At 29.7% G+C, this 24,403-nt stretch overlaps 1 protein-coding gene across 1 annotated transcript; it reads right to left on the bottom strand.

Annotated features, from left to right (window-relative positions):
* Positions 1-14,559: 14,559 nt before the first annotated feature.
* LOC142317508 (ionotropic receptor 21a-like) lies at positions 14,560-15,744 on the bottom strand. Its single transcript, XM_075354069.1, has one exon. It carries the CDS (start codon positions 15,742-15,744, stop codon positions 14,560-14,562), a length of 1,185 nt encoding a protein of 394 aa, XP_075210184.1.
* Positions 15,745-24,403: the final 8,659 nt, after the last annotated feature.

Here is a 24,403-nt window from a genome sequence, read left to right as displayed (position 1 = left end):
TATCAATAGCAAACTTATGTTATACATTTGAACCTGTCATTCGTCTTACCCGTGAAGAAAAGTATGGAAAGGCCAAAGGTCCACTGTTCGATACATAACTGAAATGTTTTTAAATGAATTAAATTGAAAAAAATTAAAACGATATAAAAATTTAATTAGTAAATACACTAAGATTTATTAATCCAACAGTAGTATCTTTGGCAAGCTTTTAAGAGAATTTTATTTTTAAACAGAATACTGTTAACAATATTTGAGTGCTTATGTACTATTCCGACAAGCTTGGCAGACGTGGGCAATAATTAACAAATTTTATTTTTAATTACCAGTTACTATGTTTCTGATCCTCTGCTCACAAAAAATATCATTTTCATATAAAAAATAAATGAAATTTAACATCTTGATTTAAATGGATGCAACAAAGCTAACGGTCCCAAAAGTACTGGTTTTACTTTCCCGGCTATAACGATATATGCTGCTATAACAGCTATAGCTGTGACGGGAAAATATGTAGATCGGTAAAAAAGAATTTAATAAATTGGTATTTTTTTAAGTTTTGTGGCTTAAGGAGACATTTAAAAACAATGTTAAAAAATAGATTTATATAAATTGTAAATAATCGACGAAAAAAATTTATTTCAATGCTCAAAAGTCTAAAAAAATTATTTTAGTCAGACGTTTGTGCGTATATATTTGGCTTGTATTTGGTTTTGTAAGTCTGGATCCCGTCAAGCGATTTTCTTCAAAGTTGGTAGACGTGTAATACCTTCGGGGGGAAGAATGTATTAACTTTTTGCAAAAATTGGAAAAGAGGGTATTTTGGCCGAAATAAAATTTCAAATCTTAACCGATGCACTTAACCAAACAACGTTTCTTGCAAAAGTTGAATATTTTTTTATCGAGATCACAGATCATCAAATATTTTTATTTAATATAGACTCCCTTTCTCATAAAATGGCTACATATTTTTCTTTTTTTTTAGTATACCTTGCTTCAGAAAGGAAATAATCGGGTGTTTTCATATATATTTTCTATACCAATAGGCTTTCAGATTACTACGAGAACAAAAATCTTTTGCTCATCCCACTCCAATAATCTGTGTAACAAAAAAATATTTTTTAGATTTTCTCGTATTTTAAATTTAAATCTATCTCGAAAATTGCCCATTACATTTAAAATGTAAAAATCTGAATTTTTTGATAGCTTTTACTCTTTCTTATATTTAGTTGTTACAACTTTGTTTATTTAGAATTTTGGCTGTATCTTTGTATTTTTAAAAAAATTTTAAAAAGTCATTTTTAAATATCTATTATCACCACTTAAGCACTATTTCTTTAAAAATTACTTTTATCTGAATGCTTTCCCTTGAGTATGGGAGCCTCCAAAATGATAAAAAAAAGTATTCAGTTTCAAATTTTTAATACTCAAAATGTATTTCGTTAAACAATAAGTCATTAAAATAACTTTAGTACTCCTCCCCTTAATCGGAAGCTTCAAAAATTAAAAAAAAAATTGAAAATATTTTTAAATTTCGACTTTAATTTATCTAAAAATCAATTTTTGTGAATATTTTAATCGTTAAAAATGTCCTCTGATATATGACCCCCAAATTTTCAGAGTAGGAAACATATTTTTTTTCAAAACTGTGATACTAATTTGCTAATATTAAAAATCTTAGTTATGATATACCTTGTTGAGCATGTTGCTTCAAAAATTAAAATAAAAATATTTAAATTAATGAAAATGGATTTAAATGTATATTCAATTTTTTCTTTTTTTTGTATGATTAATTCATCGCATAAGCTTGAAGCTAGTCCATAGGAAATGGATTGAATTCACAAATTTTAATAAAAAAAATTTTATTTTAATGTTTAGGAATTCAAAAATAAAATGCCGACTTAGCCGGAAAATTTATGCAATTCGCTGCCGGCTTTTTAAAATACTATAATCATTAAAAATATTTTTTAAATTTAATTTTTAAAAATAATTTTAAACAGTGTTTTGAATTACAGAGGATTCAGATCATACTTAATGTCATGCTCATGTTTATTTTTAATTTCTAAAATCTGATACAATATGCACAAGAGAAAAGATGATTTAATAAATCATAACAATAATGTAACATTGAAAAGAATTGCTGTTTATGAAATAAATATTTCTTTATCTAAATTTTCTCACTCAATCTTTGTGTAAATATATTTTTTTTTTCTAAAAAATACTGTTAGAATGATGGTGTTTTCAATCTTTGTGTAAATATATTTTTTTTTTCTAAAAAATACTGTTAGAATGATGGTGTTTTCAATCTTTGTGTAAATATATTTTTTTTTTCTAAAAAATACTGTTAGAATGATGGTGTTTTATTTAAATAATTACATTTTATTTTTCAAATTTGTTACAATTTTTTCATTCAGTTTGAATTATTTTCAGGAAAGGGATAAAATTAAACATTACAAGCGTCTTTCCTTTTCTCTTTTTTTTATTGTTAATTGTTGGGAAAAATAACGATACTTTATTGTTTTAAAAAATAAATAAAAAAACATGACTGCCAAAAAATAAATAAATTGAATTAAAAAAAACACAATAAATCGAACTAAAAATAATTGAAATAAAGGAACATCATTTTGCAGTATTTAATTAAAATAACGGGTATCCAATCAACTTTCAGACAGTTTTAATTTTTTTAAATATATTTTTCATGTTGTAGAAATAGCAGGTATTTAAAGTTGTCTAATGATAAAACTCTCTCACCAGGTCTTACATCAATAAGAAAATATTATCCTTCAACGAAAATATTTAAATGCAGTCGGGGGGCTCTGAATAGTAATTGTACTTTATTATAGAGCCCCCCAAATACATTTAAATATTTTTGTTGAAGAACAAAATTTTCTTATCAATATAAGACCTTTTTCTTTCGTAGGAGGAGGAAAAACCTGCAACCAGACGCCCAACAGCTCGCAGTACTGGGTGTGTGAGGATTCCCGCCTAATGCGGGGACCCACTAAATACACGTCCCCCTTACAATAGCGTGGCCCAATATCCGCGTTACCGGCATTACTCGGGGCATATTGTATTCCCCAGGGCTTTAAGAACAGTAGAGGGAGTCCCACACGGTTCCTCAGCAGTAGCGGCCCGACTATCTCAGAAGGCCACCCCGCGCAGGCGGGGAAGAGGTCGGTGGCATATAGGTCGTAGTATTTACAAACCGGCGCCGGGCGTCTTCCTTTGGTATGAAGGTATACATCGAACGACCCGTGTCAAGGGAGCCACAGGGCTGTCCAGTGATCAATCTTTCCATGCTTTCTAAGTACCCAGGCTTCAACGTTCGGGATGAGGCCACCGACCTGTAGCATGGTCCCATCTACTTTGCCATCTTAGCAGTAGATTCTTTCTTTCAGCCGCCTTGGTCAGGCCTTCCGAAACCTCTGTCCTCTCCCTGTTACCAGGCTTAGTGAAGGCGTACGAGCCACCGCCAATACCGCCTCCAGAGAGACTGTGTGACAGGCTCTAGCCACCTATAGAGACCCTACTCTGGAGAGCCTCTAGTTTCCTCCTGCACCTTTCTATATTAATCACCCTATTCCATACTGGAGCGGCATACAGTATTACGGATAACACAACTGAGGCGATGGTCCTTCGTTTAGATGTTCTTGGACCCCTTTAGGTTACTATACAGACCCCCCGACTGCATTTAAATATTTTCGTTGAAGAACGAAATTTTCTTATTGATGTAAGACCTGGTAATAACCTAAATGAACACCTTAAATACCAGCTATTTCTACGACATGAAAGATATATTTAAACAAATTGAAACTCTCTGAAAGTTGATTTGTCACCTTTTATACTATTTAATTAAATACTTCCGAACGATGATTAGTCTTTATTTTTATACCGTGTTTTCGTTTTTTTTAGTTCGATTTATTTATTTTTTTGGGCAGTCGTGTTTTTTTTATTTTTTAATGGTTCCACGAGAAACTTTTTATCTTGCGGATCATATAGTAATTTTCTGGGATCCAAACAGTAATGGTTGAACTCTCCAGTTGTCTCACGCGACTCAGTGTTACATAGACCTGACCCTTGACAAAGATGAGAGTTTTGAGATCTACGACAGCTCTAACCAGTGCTCTATCTACGACAGCTTTATCACTGTCACAGCCCAGCACAATATTAGTGGCAGAATACGCCGTTCCACTTTGCCCTGTCCCCCTAAACCATCAAATTTGACAGTAGTATGCTCGATTCTCAATCCGATGCCAGCAGAATTACCTTAATTGTACTGTTATCAAGCTCTACAAAGACCTTTTGTGGAAGCTCGCCGGCCTCGAGCTGTTCTTGGCGTAGGGCAGGCCATTCGATTTTTTCTGAATATATAATAGTTAATTTTTGTTCTGGTTTCGTTTCATCGCGATTTTATATTATACAAGCAAATACCCCTTATGAATTTTTAAAATCGAAAGATCTGTTGCGAGGATATAACAACATTTCCGAATAACCGTAATCTGTTAGATCGAGAATGTATTTGATGCATGCAAAAGTTAGCCTTCAACCTACTAACAAATATCCTGTTTGAAATTTGATATTCGGACGATTGTTTGCAGATATATTATAAGAGCATCCTATTGCACCTCACAAAACAGCGTGCTAGGGGCATCCCGTTTTTTACCAGTTGATGGTGATGATTACTCTAGCCTCGCACAAGGTGATCGCATCACCTCACCACTCTACCCTCACACACACACTGCCCACGAGAGCCCATTATTATTATTATTATAAAATTGTTTTTAAATTTATTTAATATTATTTTATTTAACGTAAATTTAATTCTATAATTTGTGTAATATTATTCATTTAATTGATTTGACTCATTCAATTCGAACCCGGCTAACACAGTGATAAAGGCTCATAGTTTGCAGATCATTAATTTAATTCATTAAAGTTTGTTCTTCAACCGGAAAATCTTCACTACTACATACACACATATAAATATTTATAGAGCCTATGACACTCCTGGTAACGTAAGAACTCCAATGCGGGATAATACATCTATATCGGTTCGGCCGTTAAGCTGCTACGATGGAACAAACATACATAAATAATAATAAATCACTTGTAGCAATAATTTTATAATTTCCCAAATACATTATTTGCTAGTATATGAAGTCGGGTAATCTTTTTACTTGGTAAGGGTTCTAGTTTTGTAACAATAATCCCCATAAAAAGTAATTATAAAAGTTAATGAATAGACCATTTAGAAATTATAAAAAATAATAATAACAGAACCGATTCAAATAAATTTGAAAATAAATAAATATGAAAATTATTATGAGTGGGTAATTTAGATTTAATTATAGAAAACTGTTTAATTGTTTGAAAGTTGGTATTGAAAAAATAATAAATGCCACAATTAAATTAATAAGTGGTTTGAAAATATATATAAAAAAATTATTTTGTTTTTACTTTCTTGTAGAAGTTAAGGAAGTATTGCAATCGCGAAAAATTTCGGTTTACAGATCTCAACGGAAGTATCCAATTTGACCATCCCTGAATCCATTTTTACTATTTTAGCGTGACGTCTGTACGTATGTATGTATGTAAGTATGTATGTATGTATGTGGGTACGTATGTATCTCGCATGACTCAAAAACGATTAGCCTAGGATGTTAAAATTTTTGATTTAGGACTGTTGGTTGTAACATCTAGTTGTAAACCTCCCATTTTGAATGCAATCGACTGAACCAAAAATGTCCAAAAAAGCCCATCCAATTTTTTGGATTTTGGGCTTTATCTTAATTGCAGTAATAAGCCCTCATTGAGACCTTTTCAACGATATATCATAAGTGGTACTTATTTTGATTGGTTCCAGAGTTATAGCCAAATAAAATTTAATTAATGAAATATTTGGAACTAACAAGGCGAAGGCCCATCGATTCGAATCCGACTTCATTTCCTTTTTTTTAATTTCTTTTTTTTAATTTAAATATATTGATTTATTAATAATTATTAGCTTCTGATTGTAAAAAAATGTTTTTGGGTGTAATTTAATAGGCGTTCAAGGAAGTCATGTGGTATACACATCAGATTTTTTATATCACCGAGTTTGATTTAGAGGAAGTGTACTTAAGAAACTGAAAGAATTTTATTTAAATTTAAATTAGATTAGCATCTTAAATTTTTATATATTACATGTAATTACATTATTATTTCATTATATAGAGTGTTAATGAAGTAAGAGAATCGTTAACTAACTTTTCAATAGTTAAACATATAAAATACAAAAACATGTGACATATAAAAATGATATTTAGCAAATGGTCCTGCCTTAAAACGACCTGTTTGAGATCACCACATCCCATGATGTGGTTCCAAGGATCCATGGAGGAAACTGGAAATTATAATCGGGAGAGAATATATAATCGAATATCGCTTCGAAGAACATCGCAAAAAAGGACTGACGTAAGTAAAAACCTTCACGTTCTGAGAACCTTAACCAAAATGGCAGTAGATTTTTCACAGTTTATTCCAAAAGTGGCCATTGCAACCTCAATTGAAGAATTTCTCCATTTTAGTTCATTATTAATTAGCTATTATTATCGTTAACTAAAATAAGTATTCACAATCTTAACATTACAATGTTAAGAAAATGTTATAAGGTTATTAAGGGCATTAAGGTTATTTTCTTTAGTGAATTATAGTTATTATTTTCTTCAATAGGCTTATGATTAAAAAAGTATTCATCCAAAGATAGATATGCATTTTTAATTTTGGTTCTAAATGAAACTCTTTTGAATGATTTGCAGTATTTTATTTACAAAAAAAAAAAATAATAATAATATTGGTACACTTTTTACAGAAATATAACTTTATTTGACAAGTTTTATTCTTTAATTGCTGTTGTAAATTTTTTGGCGCACTAAAATGCCTAGTTGATAAATGTCAACTTTTCTTATCATTATTATTATTAGCATGATTTGATTGGCCAATTAAACTCCTTTTTAATCCCTAAAAGATTTTGAAGGGTAATTTTTTCTTTTCAGGTTAAGTTTTTTTTAAGTATTTTTTAGTAAGTACTTTATTGACTAACTCCTAAAAGATGTCTATTTTAAAAAATATCATGCTCGAAAAAAGTTTTCCGTATTATTCAAAGAAGGACTAAACATCCATAAAATATACTAAATAAATAATTGAAAAGATATGTAATAAATAAAGTGGAAAGAAACAGTATAACAACAGAGAATTTAGTTGATAACACTGAACTGAACGCTGAGTTGAATGCTGAGATTGAATTGTGTAATTTTTTAATCCTGTATCTATATCTGCAGTATCATATTGTAAGTTAGTTTAAGTTGCTTTAGAAAACTACATTTGGATTAAAAACGTTATACTGTGGTTTTTTTGGGGGAATTTTGTAACGTATTAAAAATGTCATGTCTGAGCGGGATTCGAACCGGATGAAATACCGAGACGCTACCACTCAGCACAGAGATCAGCAGAGTGGTAGCGGTACGGAACCTTTCACCTTACGGGAAAATTTCTTACCACTTAAGAAGATCACACAATAAGAAATTAGGTAAGAAATTTTACAAGGTCCATAACTTGATCTACGTACTCCATTTTTCTCAGACCTCGTTTCTTTCAAAATCGTTCTGTTTTATTCCTGCTACCACTGAAACCGACATCTGTACTACAGTTTTCCTTCCGTTTACCTCCTGATTCTCTGTTGAAGACGATTCCTGTCGAATAGTATATAATCCAGTCAGGACTTTTTTCTCTTTCTTACCACATTTACCAGAGCCTCTCTCTCTGATCTTCTTAAAAATCCGTTCGATCTTTATTCTAATTGATCGTTTCACTTCTATACATCATCATACCGACTTCAAAGGTATTCAGTCCTCTTCTTTCTTTCTGACCGTACTCATTTCAGAACCGTACAATATACATCACCCTAAACAATTGACAAATCACTTTATTAATTACATTAGGGCGCTTCTCGCTACCACTTTTTAAGTATCCGTTTACTATGTATATTCTAATTCTTAGAAGATATTCTTCTTCCCAAAAATATATTACTTACGTTTGCACTTTCCTCTGAAAACTGTTAAATGTTTTATATAATTGAAAAATTTTACTTGCTTCAATGTCTTTTCTCTATGTCAATATAGGGACTTGGATATTCGTCGAGGAAGTTTATTAAAACTTAGTAATTCATCAAAAGGATTTATTTTTACGTCTGCTAACGCTAAATTAGGTACTAATTGCGGTAGTAGAACAAAGAGGAAAATCAACTAGATGATCTCATAATAATGTTTACTGCTGAAGAACTTTAAACACGCTGTAACAAATCTTTTGTAACTTTTTCTTTCTGTTTAAGTCTATTCTCTGACCATTAATGAGAAAAAATACACGGTAGAGAAATATTTTTGTGTTCTGTTGTATATTTTAGTTAAAATAATTTAATGCGTGTAGATGTAATTTTATATTTACGTAATTATTCAATAAGTTTTGTGTATGTTTATATATTTGTAAATAAAAATGAATAGGAAGATATTTAAATAAAAATAAAATTCCGTATCTTTTTTACTATCTATTCACAGTTATTAATTTTATTACGGTTTTAACATACAAAATTAATATAGAAACAGTTGAAATTAGATTATAGCCTCGCAGTGTGAAGTACTGAATAAAAAGTTTATTTCGTAAACATTACTGACAAATTAGAAAGGTAAGAGACTTTCAGCACGTCACTTCACTTATTTGAAAGTCAATACCTACTTCAAGACTTAGCTATAAAAAAGAGGAGCCTAAATTAAAAAATAGTCATAATCATAGTCAGTATAAAAATAATAAGTAATATTGATTGCAATTTTAAGAAACAAATCAAGTTCAAAGGCTTAAGATGAATTAATTATTATATTTTCTGAATGAAAAAATAAACTCTAGATTTAAGGAGTTTCGAGCTCTACCAAAAAGTGAAAATATCTAGGTACAGTAGACTACGAGGTAAATACTTTTTTTTATTGGAAATAGAGAAGATTTTATCTTCGTATCAAAAAAATCTGTTTTTTTTAATTTTCTCATTATGTTAACTAATTATTTGTCCATGTCAAAATCCTACGTTACTGTTTTGAACGTATCAGCTCTTGAAAAAAACATGTACGAAATACTTTTTCAGTTAGAAGAAGAAATTCGACTAATATTCGTACACAAAAACTAAAATTTTGATTAAAAATTAATTTATTTTTATTTTAAAGATATACAATAATTCCGAACTTACCTTATTTTCGATTATATTTCTCTACTTAATAGAGCTATTTCTTTCGGAACTAAAATAAATAAATAAGTATATATAAGTATAAATATAGAAGTGTAATATATAAGTAAGTATATATATATATATATATATATATATATATATATATATATATATATATATATATATTGTTATAATTTACAGATGAGAAAATTACAGATTAATTAAAGAATAACTATTATGTACATTTTTAACGAGTAAATGTTCCTATTTATTTCAATACATTAGAAGTTTTCATGTAAGTAATAAGATTATAAGTCAGTTAACATGCTCCTATCTGTTTATAGTATATGTATATGCATACCGTTAATTTAATTTCTGAAATACAGTACACTACTTCCCTCCCTTAGGTGTAGTCTTATAACAAGTAGAAGGTTGCGCGGTTTTATAGAACGCTTGCGCGTGTTAAGGATGGCGACGGCGGCAGCCATGGTAACCAGCTGCAGGACCGTATTGACTGACCTGCGTATCTCCCCTCATCCTATCAACTGCATTATTTCGAAATTTCTTATAAAACATATAAAAATAAATAATAATTAAAATAAATATCAATACTTATTACTGTTATTATTATTATTATTGTTGTTTGCAACAATAATTACAATATAGTTATTGTATATCAATAGTTATTTTAGGTCGATTTCATAAGAAAGCTACCCTATTGTAATGGGTATGATGATTCGATTTCCGGAAAAATTTCAACATATCTTCGGGTTTCACATTCTCCAGACCCCAAAACCACCGTCAGTTCAAAAGTTTATATATACATGTTTATATATACTTTATATATATGTACATATATTTCACTTTCTTGTGGACAAGATAACTACCATAATTTTGGGCCAATCACTTTCAAATTGATATATAAAATATAATGAACCAAAATCTGGATCGAGTTCGTTAATGGGCAAAATCCGGCCATGAGAATGGTAATAGGGGGGAGTGGGTTCGAAAAAAACAAAATATCGCTATAACTTTCTTATTAAGCAAAATATCGAATTTGTTTAAAGTTCCTACTATTCTTTGAATAAGGGCCTAAAACTTATGTAAGTAAATTTTTTTTTATGTCACCAACCACTAGCCCAGGGGATGGAAAAAATGGGGTAATGAAGACAAAAAATCATTCTGCCTTAATAGGCACAGTATCGAATCGGTTTAAAGTGGTCGTTGGTCCTCTAAACATTACCTAAAACTTTTGTCTAATAATTTTTGATATGACCAACCCTTACGTCAAGGGACGACCAAGATGTTGCTGGAATTGTAAGAAGATGGGGCTTGTCGTATGCTAACATTTGAAACTTTTTTCACCTTCAACCATTGTCGTATTGAGTAAATTTGAAGTTTTTCTTAACTTTAAGGTGAAAATCTTTTTTATTCCCTACTTAGCAGCGGTGAAATCTACCTCCGCCTTCTGGTGTGCCAAATGGGATTTTTTATATTTACCGTTTGTATGCAAGGAGATATTGAAGTATTTATAAACATCAAAATTAGAGTAAGGAATCCCAGTAATAAGATTTTGTACTGTAATAAATTTTTTAATCTTAATGTGTACTTTTTAAACGGGCTGCATTTAAAATTAATATTCAATTTGATTTACTCTCCTTAAATATTTAAAACGCGTATCATTTCTTTCAAATGTTTATTTGTTTTCGTGAGGTAATAATTTATAGGTCGTTAATTCGGTGAAATAATACTTATGGTAGTTCATTCGTATAGAGTTGTTTAAGTAGTTTTTCAGAAATACATTTTTTAAACAGATCGAAATGATAATGTCAGATTAGTGTTTGTTATTCCTAAGTACTTGGTTCACGCATTTTGTTTTTAAACTGTATTATTATTTATGAAGTAAATTCATAAATAATGTAAAAAAAAGTGATTGCAAAAACCAAGTAATTCAATCCACTAAACTAAAAAATTATCGTTCATCAATATTAATCACGGTTGTGATATATTTTAGCGTTTTCCCAATAAATTTTGAAAAAAAAAATATTTCATTATACATATTTTAATAAATATATTTTAAATCACAAATTTACAAACAGAAATAAACAAAAACGATGTTAGTATATCTATTTTCAAAATATTATTATTTGGATATCTTTATTGTTGCTTTACATTAATAATGGATTTCATGATTTTAAATATATATAATCCGTTCACTTACCCGTACCGAAGAGAGTCATTCTATACTCTTCAAAAATATTGTTATTTATCCATTCAGAAAAAAAAATTTTTATACAAAAAAATTGACCTAGTATGTTATACACAGATTACACAGTTTAGAAATATTTTTTTTCTTTGTACTTCCTTGTACGAAGTAAAAGAAGTATTGTGATCACGAAAAATTTCGGTTTTCTGATTTCAATGGAAATATCCATTTTGACCATCTGTACGTACGTACTTGCGTACGTATGTATCGCATAACTCACAAACAATTAGCCATAGGATATTGAAATTTTTTATTTAGGACTCTCGTAACATCTGTTTGTACACCTCCCGTTTTGATTGCAATAGACTGGCTCAAAAGTGTCCAACAAAGCCCAAAATCCAAATATTTTGGATTTTGGCTTTTTCTTAACTGCAGTATTTCTACTTAATAGTATTAGTAATTAATAATAGGTAGTTATTAATAGTATTATTATTAATAGTAGTAGTAATTTTTACTTAACTGCAGTAATTTCTTTACTTTTTCTTAACTGCAGTATTAAGCCCTCATTGAGAGCTTTTCAACGATATATATATCATAAATGCTACTTATTTTCATTGGTTTCAGAGTTATAGCCAAATAAAAGTTTAATTAATGAAATATTTTGATCTTACAACGGGAAGGCACATCGATTCGAGTCCTACTTCATCTCCTTTCTTTTAAGTTTTTTTTTTTAATTTTAATATATTGATTTATTAATAATTATTAATCTCTGTAAAAAAAAACTTTTATAATAAATAATAATTCAATAATAATAAGAAATAAAATATGAAAAAATATCAGAAGTTAAAATTTTACATAAAATAAAATTTTATGTACTTTTCATTTAAAAAAAGTGTTTATTTTTCTTAATAGGCGTGTAAGAAAATCATGTGGGTCCACATCAGATTTTTTCTATTTCGTAGCAAAACATCTAAGTATTATTGTTCAACTCTAATAAATTACTAAAGTGAGCAGGTTTTAGGTTTCTTTTATTCTTAATTTAACAATGTTTGAAACAAGTAAGCATAATCAAATATATAAAATTCTGCGATGTTTGCAAGAATAATTCTTGAAAAGAATTATACGAGTAAAAATAATATTAACTAAGCATTAATAGAATAATATTTAAGAATAAATCGTGATCTTTCAGGATAACCTTTTTTTATCTACGATAAAACTTTACCGATTCATATATATTAAGTTAACGTCACAGTCCTTTAACAAATGTTTTAAACTCTTTTTACAGGCAGAAAAATATTTAAATCACTTATTATATGTAATACTTTTATGAATTATTTATAAATTCAGAACTTTATACACTGAGCACTCGCATACAGTTGGACTCGACTTTCAGAAATACATCTTTTAGAGATCGTAATGGTAATGTCGGATAAGTTTCTGTTGTTCCTAGGTACTTGGCTCACGCAATGTTTTTTAAATTGTAATATTGCTTATGAATTTACTTCATTTAACTTTTCATTTTCACATTTTAGAAATCGATCACAAAATCTTTTATGTTAGAGTAGTTTCTAGGCCTTATCTTTCAGAAATTAGCTCAAAATAATCATGCAGGATATGCTTAAATAAGAAATTATTTTTTGCGATTCAACTATCCCTTATAATCTTTGTTTAATATGTCAGCAAAAAAATAAGACTTAAAACGATAACTTCATTGAACGAATTGTAAAATGAGCTGGTTCAAGTTCCACTTGAACCACCTCTCTTTGGAACTTGAAGAACAGGAAGAGTGATGGAGATAAATAACATAATTCGGTCCATCGATTTTTGCAAATTAGTTTTAACCGTGGCAACCATTTGGAAGAAAAAGCAGGGATAAATTATTACATTCACTTTTAAAATCTTTTTCTTATTAATTTTTTAAATCCTTATTCTTCTATCATCAAAAAGAAAAAAATGTTTGTAGTCGTGTACAATATTGAATCAAATTACATTACGCAATTAATAAAAATACAAAAAACGTCTTTTAAATAACCGTTTATTAAATCAAAATAATCTTTCTTTGTATTTTTCAGGAAATGCCATGCCTTTTTTAAAAGCATTTTATTTCAGCGGTTTTAAAGGTGTTTTGAAAGTTAGTTTATTTGATAAACTTTTCATATTCATATTTTTATATATATATATATATATATATATATATATATATATATATATATTATCTCACTACTAAATTTTAGGTTTTCAATATTTTTGCTTGATATTGAATGAATATAGTAGGATATCTTATTCAGAATTTTACGCAAAAAACATTCTTTTTTAAAATTTTCCATCATAGCTTTCTTATTTCCATGAATCAACGTCACTTTTAACGATAGGTAATTTTATTACCCTTGCATAAAAAAATACTAAAAAATTAATTTGGATCAACAACGAGAATCACTTCTTAGAATTTGCTTTCATTAGTCATTTTAACACATTTATATAAATATTTTTGTACTTTAAGGTACTTCTGGCTTATAACGGAAATATCTTATATCAGTTAAGAGTGTTATAATTGATAACTCACTCCTCTATGGAACAGAATAGAGCCTTCTGTTGGCTCTCCATCCTCCATTTCTACTAAAACGATCTTCCAGGAAGCACTATTCACTTCACATCTATTCTAACAGACTGTTAATTCTTAATAAAGTTTCTTTCTTTGTTAATTACATTTTCCTTTGATGTTTTTCTTTATATTTCTATATCACTACTCAAGATCATTTTATTTTATTATTTCTGTACTACTAAATCAAAGAAGAACTGTCCGTTATTAGAATGAACTATACAAAACCTATGTCTCCATGATAGCAGTCCGCACAAATCTCACTTCAATGTTCTTTGTTCAAACAAATTGATGGATCATTATCATAAAGACACAATTCCTCTTTCATAATTATGTAAACTTACAGAATGAAATAAGATTACTGATTTTAGAAACTATCTTAACTTTTACAAAAAAAAAACTGCATTTTATAATTTTGAACTTATAAAACAGATAATTAAATGTAAATGTGCCACTACTATAAGATATTTTAGATTTCGATAGTATACTACTATTACTGATTCAATCGTATCAGTACAACCGTACTGACGGAAAAACGATCGTAACCAACTCGGTTAAAAATAAAATCACGCTTATTCCAAAACCAATCGGTAGAATAAAAAATGCCACTGCTAAATGGTTAAGTGTAAACGGTTCAGGTTCTTTCCAAAAGTCTTCATTTTTCAGCAATAATACATTTTTGTACTGTACAAACCAACTATTCATTATCCCTCCACTCACCATTCTTCCGATTACATTGTTCATAGGATCTAAATATGGAGAACCTTTTGGAATTAAATAACCAATATGGTAGGAACGAGGGCACTCTTTAACTATATGAAGTAGTGGTTTACCAGATTCCGTAAACGATCCGACAACCTGTATCAAATCTTTGTATTTTCCAATAAACGCCATGTCTTTTTCATAAGCCAGTTTCTTCCAACGATTTTTTAAGGGTGTTTTGAGAGTAACTAATTTACTTAATATACTCTTCATTATCGTATTGTTATTGCCGCTAAATGTATCTTCCAAATTTTTGGATAGTATATGAACATGTAATCCAGATTTATCCAAATCTTCCAACGTCTCTATATCGTTTTCATACACCGGTGTACTGAAAAGCTTGATCAAGGAACCTTGAAAACTGTACACAAATATAATCATAAATATTGTAGCGGTTATGAGAAAAATACGTTCAGAAAGTTTCTCAAAATAACGATCGAAAGACGAGTTTAAAAATAACCGAAATATCTCAAGCGAAAGGCGAATACAATCAGGAGTTAACTGATTATCCAGTACGCTTCGTATTAGATACCACGCGAACACAGATAATACATACGTTCCCAAAATACCCAACCAAATTTTCTTCTCAAAGCATAAAAATATAACCATCCACTGAGGATAAACATCAGCTTTAGCCACAATAAGACATAACGAATCGAATTCTACAGGTGTTGTGAATTCTAAATCTTGTGTTCCATAATCTTTAATAAACATGCTGTTCATCGATATGCTAGTATGTTTACGAATAAGATCTCCTAATAACCCAGTAAACGAACCGTTTTTCAAACGAATACCGTAACGTGTTTTATCCTCTGGAATTACAGTAACCGGAGTAAAATTCATCACTTTAGCTAACGTGTAGAGCATTACTCCATCTGAAGCAGCGTATGTACCGTCATCATTCATAATCGCAGTACGCGATGTAGGAAACATCGTTATACGGAGCGGATGTAAATGCATATTGCTAATTCTTAAACGTATAATTTTCATTAACTGACTTTGCTCGGACGAGTTAAACGCAGTAAGGCCACTGGTTTCCGGATCAGTAAACGGGGTAAACGTATAAATTAATTTCAGATCGAAGTTGCAACATGTAATAACGTTTATTATATTTGATCGTTCCCACAGCGATTTAAGTATCGATTCTAAAAGCGGACACTCGCCGAGTATTAAAAAGATATAATATCGTCGTTGCGACCACAACAATCCAGAAGATTCAGTCAAATATATCAGTCCAGATTCCGTCTTTATCATAATCATAACCGAATTAATATTCAAATTTTTTTCAAAATATCTATCTTCTAAAACTATTGGACCTAAAACTTTATGTATTTCTTTAATAAATTTCACAGGAATGTTTGATCCATCTATCCCTAATAAAGTCACTTGCAAACTGTCGGCGTCACCTTTATTTTTAAATTCTTTAGTAATACGAAAGAAAAAGTCATAATCATTTTCTTGCGGTAAAAAATTCAAATGTAATTTAGAAGTCAATAAACTTTTCAACCTTTTTCCGGAAGCCGATTGGCTTTCCTTAGTTACTGAAATGGCTGTTATAAGTATTAAAACCTTCTTTACAAACATACTGTTACTTTTAGAAAGAAACCGGTTAAAGAGTCACTTCTGTTCGTACTAAACCTTCCGTTACAAAAGAATACTGTTCTAAATATGTAAAGCAAAGCTATAAATTGTTAGTATAAATTGACACATTTCTTGTTAGTTAAGAGAAAACAAAACTTAATAGGATGTCAACAGAAAACATAACATGAATTACAGTACAGTGTAAAAGATCGGAGAATAATAAAAAAAATATTCAACTGTGTTTCCAGTCGTGTCAAAAATGTCAGCGATAATAAAGGAGAAATGAATAATAATAAATTCTAAACTATAGCAATCGCATTATTTTTTTAAGTTAAAAAATCTTAGCTAAGTGAAAAAACAAAATTCGGTAAAGAAAAAATAATTACACGAAATTTTCATCAATTATAAATATTTACAATAGATTTATTAATATATTTTATTTCTTGTAATGAATCAACTCTATCTATATAAATATGTTTTATTACTAGTTCTATGATTTGTTAAATTTACAATTTTGTTTTCAAACTTAACTCCTCAGCTCATTAAATAGCAGCTACCGCTAAACACGTAATGGCTGTTTTATGATTTTGTCACCTGTTTATTTTCTCAAGGGGTTTATATAACGTGATAACAGAAATTTGTTATTATAGTCACACTGACAGACCATGTTTTTATATATTTAAAATAATTAATGTTACATTTCTCACTTTTATTATCACAATTATTAATGAAAATGTGCTTAAAAAATTGTGCCTTCAGTTTTTAAACATTTTTTTATTATTGTAAAAACATTACGTTAATTTTTTTACAGCGCTGCTAGTTTATACTATTAAGTTTTATATAGTTAAATTAGTGGTATAATTTAATACATTACAGGTATTAATTGATAAGGAAGTCTTTTTTAAGACTTAAATTGTAATTTTAAATTTTTTTTTTTTTTTTTTTTTTTGTCTTCAGTCATTTGACTGGTTTGATGCAGCTCTCCAAGATTCCCTATCTAGTGCTAGTCCTTTCATTTCAGTATACCCTCTACATCCTACATCCCCAACAATTTGTTTTACATACTCCAAACGTGGCCTGCCTACACAATTTTTCCCTTCTACCTGTCCTTCCAATATTAAAGCGACTATTCCAGGATGCCTTAGTATGTGGCCTATAAGTCTGTCTCTTCTTTTAACTATATTTTTCCAAACGCTTCTTTCTTCATCTATTTGCCGCAATACCTCTTCATTTGTCACTTTATCCACCCATCTGATTTTTAACATTCTCCTATAGCACCACATTTCAAAAGCTTCTAATCTTTTCTTCTCAGATACTCCGATTGTCCAAGTTTCACTTCCATATAAAGCGACACTCCAAACATACACTTTCAAAAATCTTTTCCTGAGATTTAAATTAATTTTTGATGTAAACAAATTATATTTCTTACTGAAGGCTCGTTTCGCTTGTGCTATTCGGCATTTTATATCGCTCCTGCTTCGTCCATCTTTAGTAATTTTACTTCCCAAATAACAAAATTCTTCTACCTCCATAATCTTTTCTCCTCCTATTTTCACATTCAGTGGTCCATCTTTGTTATTTCTACTACATTTCATTACTTTTGTTTTGTTCTTGTTTATTTTCATGCGATAGTTCTTGCGTAGGACTTCATCTATGCCGTTCATTGTTTCTTCTAAATCCTTTTTACTCTCGGCTAGAATTACTATATCATCAGCAAATCGTAGCATCTTTATCTTTTCACCTTGTACTGTTACTCCGAATCTAAATTGTTCTTTGACATCATTAACTGCTAGTTCCATGTAAAGATTAAAAAGTAACGGAGATAGGGAACATCCTTGTCGGACTCCCTTTCTTATTAGGGCTTCTTTCTTATGTTCTTCAATTGTTATTGTTGCTGTTTGGTTCCTGTACATGTTAGCAATTGTTCTTCTATCTCTGTATTTGAACCCTAATTTTTTTTAAATGCTGAACATTTTATTCCAATCTACGTTATCGAAAGCCTTTTCTAGGTCTATAAACGCCAAGTATGTTGGTTTGTTTTTCTTTAATCTTCCTTCTACTATTAATCTGAGGCCTAAAATTGCTTCCCTTGTCCCTATACTTTTCCTGAAACCAAATTGGTCTTCTCCTAACACTTCTTCCACTCTCCTCTCAATTCTTCTGTATAAAATTCTAGTTAAGATTTTTGATGCATGACTAGTTAAACTAATTGTTCTATATTCTTCACATTTATCTGCCCCTGCTTTCTTTGGTATCATAACTATAACACTTTTTTTGAAGTCTGACGGAAATTCCCCTTTTTCATAAATATTACACACCAGTTTGTATAATCTATCAATCGCTTCCTCACCTGCACTGCGCAGTAATTCTATAGGTATTCCGTCTATTCCAGGAGCCTTTCTGCCATTTAAATCTTTTAATGCTCTCTTAAATTCAGATCTCAGTATTGTTTCTCCCATTTCATCCTCCTCAACTTCCTCTTCTTCCTCTATAAAACCATTTTCTAATTCATTTCCTCCGTATAACTCTTCAATATATTCCACCCATCTGTCGACTTTACCTTTCGTATTATATATTGGTGTACCATCTTTGTTTAACACATTATTAGATTTTAATTTATGTACCCCAAAGTTTTCCTTAACTTTCCTGTATGCTCCGTCTATTTTACCAATGTTCATTTCTCTTTCCACTTCTGAACACTTTTCTTTAATCCACTCTTCTTTCGCCAGTTTGCACTTCCTATTTATAGCATTTCTTAAATGCCGATAGTTCCTTTTACTTTCTTCATCATTAGCATTCTTATATTTTCTACGTTCATCCATCAGCTGCAATATATCGTCTGAAACCCAAGGTTTTCTACCAGTTCTCTTTATTCTGCCTAAGTTTGCTTCTGCTGATTTAAGAATTTCCTTTTTAACATTCTCCCATTCTTCTTCTACATTTTCTACCTTATCTTTTTTACTCAGACCTCTTGCGATGTCCTCCTCAAAAATCTTCTTTACCTCCTCTTCCTCAAGCTTCTCTAAATTCCACCGATTCATCCGACAACTTTTCTTCAGGTTTTTAAACCCCAATCTACATTTCATTATCACCAAATTATGGTCGCTATCAATGTCTGCTCCAGGGTAAGTTTTGCAGTCAACGAGTTGATTTCTAAATCTTTGCTTAACCATGATATAATCTATCTGATACCTTGCAGTATCGCCTGGCTTTTTCCAAGTGTATATTCTTCTATTATGATTTTTAAATTGGGTGTTGGCAATTACTAAATTATACTTCGTGCAAAACTCTATAAGTCGGTCCCCTCTTTCATTCCTTCTGCCCAGCCCGTATTCACCCACTATATTTCCTTCCTTGCCTTTTCCAATGCTTGCATTCCAGTCTCCAACTATTATTAAATTTTCATCTCCTTTTACGTGTTTAATTGCTTCATCAATCTCTTCGTATACACACTCTACCTCATCATCATCATGGGCGCTTGTAGGCATATAAACGTTAACAATCGTTGTCGGTTTAGGTTTTGATTTTATCCTTATTACAAGGATTTTATCCTTATTACATCCTTATGTAATAAGGATAAAATTTTAAATTATGGTTTATTATATTTAATTCTACCTTTTCTGTGAACAAATTGCGATGGCCAAGATCATAATTGTAAAAAATCAACCGACCAGTCGGTTAAAGTTTAGTAAAGATTGTATAATCTGTGCAATAATGAAAATAAAAACCAAACAACGATACTACCAAAATAAACAACATGTAATTGTATTTTGGTAATAGCATAGGAATTTTACGATTGGTAGGAAGCCTTCTGGATCTATAGTTTAGAATAGATTTAAATTAATTACTATTGCAAATACTATCAAAAACCTTTAATTTTAAAATATGAATTAAATGGAATTTTTATCAATGTTGGATTTTGCTCCAATTGAACTTGAAAACTTGTTTTGCGTAAGAAGATCAGAAGAGTTATTTTTATCGTCATTCTGTATCGTTAAATTCATTTTATAGGTTGTCTACAATTTTTGTGATGGAACTAAAGTAAAAATATCTAAAAATTTGTAAATCACAGAAACATCCACGTTTTTCTTTTGAATGAGACGTATTAATTCATTAGGAAAATAAAATATAATTTATTACATGCAACCTTTAGAAGAAATAAAAGTTACTTAAAATAATAACAGTCCTTTATTTTTCATATTAAACCCAAACTCTTCGTAAAACTGTTCCTGAATATGTGGAATTAATTACATGAGATTACAAGTATATGTAAGACATATTCATATTCCAATATCATTATCCAGCAAAATCATATCAGATAGGTCGTGCAGTATATCTTGCAATGAAATCATTCACCGTGTTTGCTAATGTTATTTATCTTAACAATAATAATGGAAGCAGGTACTTTATCGATGCCCCTGGTTTACTGTCTCCAAGACATAATAACCTTTTCTTTCAAATGTATTTTTATTTTGCTCCTGCACGTTTCATAATATAAAAATAATATATAACAGGTAATATATAATATAATAATATATATAACCTATATATATATATATATATCCAAATTTAATTACCTCTGATACATGTGTGACGCTTTTCCAAATTTTGTTTGTTCTTAAGCAATTAGTACGGTTTTTTCTCATCTTGTAAATCATTACAGATTCTGTTAACGTATTATATATAAATATATATTTAAAAATAAAACGAAAAATTGTTGAAAAATTAAGATTTTTCTGGAGATTTTAAAGATAACTTTTTATTTAACAATAAATTTTCAATTAAGCAGTTTGTCATGTTACACTCGCAATATAATATGTTGATGTTACTGTTTACATAAGAATTCACCGTTTTCATAATTCAGCATGGTAATACTTATTCAGTTTGTTTTTTTTTTTTTTGTTTAATGAGATGAACATAACATACACAATTTTTCGTGTCACACATATCACAGTTGTTTTAATTTGTAAGATTTCTCGTAAAGTACACGAAATTAAATATTATTTTTAGAGAAAAGAAATAATTTTTTAGTTTTTATTTCAATAAACTTTTATCATTGGCATTAAACTATCAGTGCACACATTATATTGAAAAATCCTTAATTGCAGCTGAAACTAAGCTTTTTGGTGTTTGATTCATAAAATTGAGCTTGGTAGTTCTTTCCAATTAATTTCAATTGGAGAAACAAGGATAGTTTCTAATTGCTAAAATTCAAATCTTAAATATGCATATTCAAAATATTTTTACCGACATTTCGAAATAAAGTACGGTATTCTTCGTTCTCATGGTGGAATTATGGGGTGAAATTGAATTTTCTTTACGTTTTGGGTTATGAGGAGTACGAAAATACCATTCACTTGGTAACGTAATTTTCATATATATGTATATATATATATATATATATATATATAAGCCTATGTATAAATTTTGTGGCTCAAAGAAAGCTAGATCATTTTCATTAAAATTTAGTGTACCTGAAGTTGTACATCTGAAAATTTGATGAAGGTCGATTGAGTCGCTTTTCAATAAAGCTGAATTTAAGTTCGACAACAGGCAACATAACCTCAATTTTAGGCTAATCGAACGTATATAGTGCATTATACTTTGAAAATCAGTGCTTTGACTGCGAAAAATTAGGGCGTCAGAACGAAAAGTCAGTTATCTTGCGCAGAACTGCGCAAGAGGTTTTTTAAATGTTACAAAACATTTAAAAAATACAGATTTCAGAATATAATCCCATTTACTTTAAATAGCTACAAGCTATTACCGCTTGTGGCAATAGAGGCCTATGGTTGTAGTAACCTCTTTCGCAAATCGGTGGTTTTTTTCTTGGTTTCAATACGGGTAAAAGCTGAACTGCCAGTTCACATCAATCAGTTTTCCTGTAGGAACCACTGCTATCCATTCGATTATGTCCGACGTAACAGAAGACCGTATCGTCGATGCTGCAGCATAACTTTTGACGTGATGTTATTGTAGTTGGAATTTAAATTTTCTACATAACCTCGTTGTCTACTATTTGAAAAGAAAAATAATAAAATAATAGTGATATTCAATATTACAAATGAGTTATACGATGTTCTTTAGAATCACCCATATACTACATGTATTTTGAATCATGTACACTTACCACAATATTCTTATTCTTATTTTTCTAACTCTTTTTTTTAATCATCTCATGTAAGCCTTATCACCGTTACGTCCAAACATTTTTTGAATCAGACAAATGTCTATTAGATGCTTCTTTTACCTTATCTCTTATGAGTAAGTTCTCAAAGAATGAGTTTTTACTCGTTATTAACGGTATGTTAAAAATATAATTTATTTTCTTATCTTTTTCATCTTTCAATGACGTATTGAGTCGATCCAGAACATCATCTTTTTTTGTTAAATTTTCAGCAGTCTAATTTAAGTTAAAAACTTTTTTACCATTATCGGTCAGCATTAGACTAATTTCACAATTTCTTCAATATGCCTTCCAATATATCACCCATTTCTACCACTATTTTCCCCCACACAACCTTTGCTTCAACAGAGTAGCATACTTAGAAAAACAGTTAGTCACCGTCGTACAATATTTGTTAATCGTTATGTAGTCTGGAATAAGGTCTCATCTACAGCAAACTGACTGAACAAAGGTCGTCTGTGACTTTAGGTTAGATCTGCTGGTGGGACGTTTTCAACGCATTCAAACTGTTAATATAATACTAACGTTTTCAACTGTTAGTATAATAATTAATCTTTATCAACGAGGTCTGTATTTCGTAAGAAAAATGATTTCATAAATTATTTTATCGTGCAAAGCTGGTCGGAATTTTGAAAGTGACTTACTTAGTAAATTAAGATATTTACTAAGTCCTATGCCAGTTCAGTTCCAGTTCTACAATTCCAGTCATTTCACTTACAAAAATATTTACAATTTCAATGAAGCAGTTATAATTAATATTATATTTCTATCATATTCAAACAATTAATGTTATATATATAAATAATATTACAATCGCGATAAAATATTTATAATAAGAAATCAGGACTTAAATTAATTAAAGAATTAGCGCCAACTTTTAACATACACCCATTGCTAACATTAGGTGTTCATTGCCACGAACTACTTTTTGTTACCGAACATTCAGTATTATGCATGCGGCCGACCGATTATTTAAAAGACTGACCAGTAGTAAACCTGCATTCACGGCGGTCTGTTCGTGATGACCACTCCATACGTAACCTAACAATAAATCTTTAGAACTAAACACAGGGTTCTTTCTGTAGTAACGAACGCTGTAGCCAAAATAATTATTAATACGTAGGCATGGGACTTTAGCCAATTAAATGCCCAAACAATAATATATAATTTATTCCGTAGTATACTATGTTATCGGTTTGGTTTTGTGATTATACTAGAAAATTTTTCATTACTTCCTTTAAACGGGTTAATCAGTTCGTATTAATCCTTTTTTATTTTTATTTTTTTGTATTAATTATGTTTTTTGATTTAATTGATAATTTTCTTTTTTTTATTCTTTTTGATAACAAAAAGCATTTGATAAGCCAATATTTTTATTCTAAATAATAGCTGATCCCCGCTCAAGATACTCATTTTTGATACTTTATAATTAGATTACCATAATTATTTTTCAGGTTTTAAAAGGCGAAACAGTAAACTACTTTGCGGTATATCGTACCGATTCTTACAGCATCTTGTAGGAGCCGCAGAGCAAAAAAGAACAAAGTTAGAACAAAAAATAAATAAGTATTTTCAGTTTATTGCATTCAATTATACTATTTTTATTTTCACAGAGGGGCAATATTTTCTAAAAATTGCAGAAATTATATTTCTGCAATTTTGTAATCTTCTCTGCAATAACCGTATTCTTAGCATAAGTATTTAAACCAAATTTATTCTTTTTATATTATTAAATATAATTATATAACCTATTATAATCTTAGATCAAAGATTAATGCGTCCGTTAATTATAATAATATTAACAGTTAAAAAAGAAACGAAAGA

The sequence above is a fragment of the Lycorma delicatula genome, chromosome 1 (assembly GCF_047948215.1).
Source record: "Lycorma delicatula isolate Av1 chromosome 1, ASM4794821v1, whole genome shotgun sequence".
Lineage (NCBI taxonomy): Eukaryota > Metazoa > Arthropoda > Insecta > Hemiptera > Fulgoridae > Lycorma > Lycorma delicatula.
The sequence above is the reverse complement of the archived record's forward strand: the minus strand, read 5'-3'. Positions and strand labels throughout refer to the sequence as shown.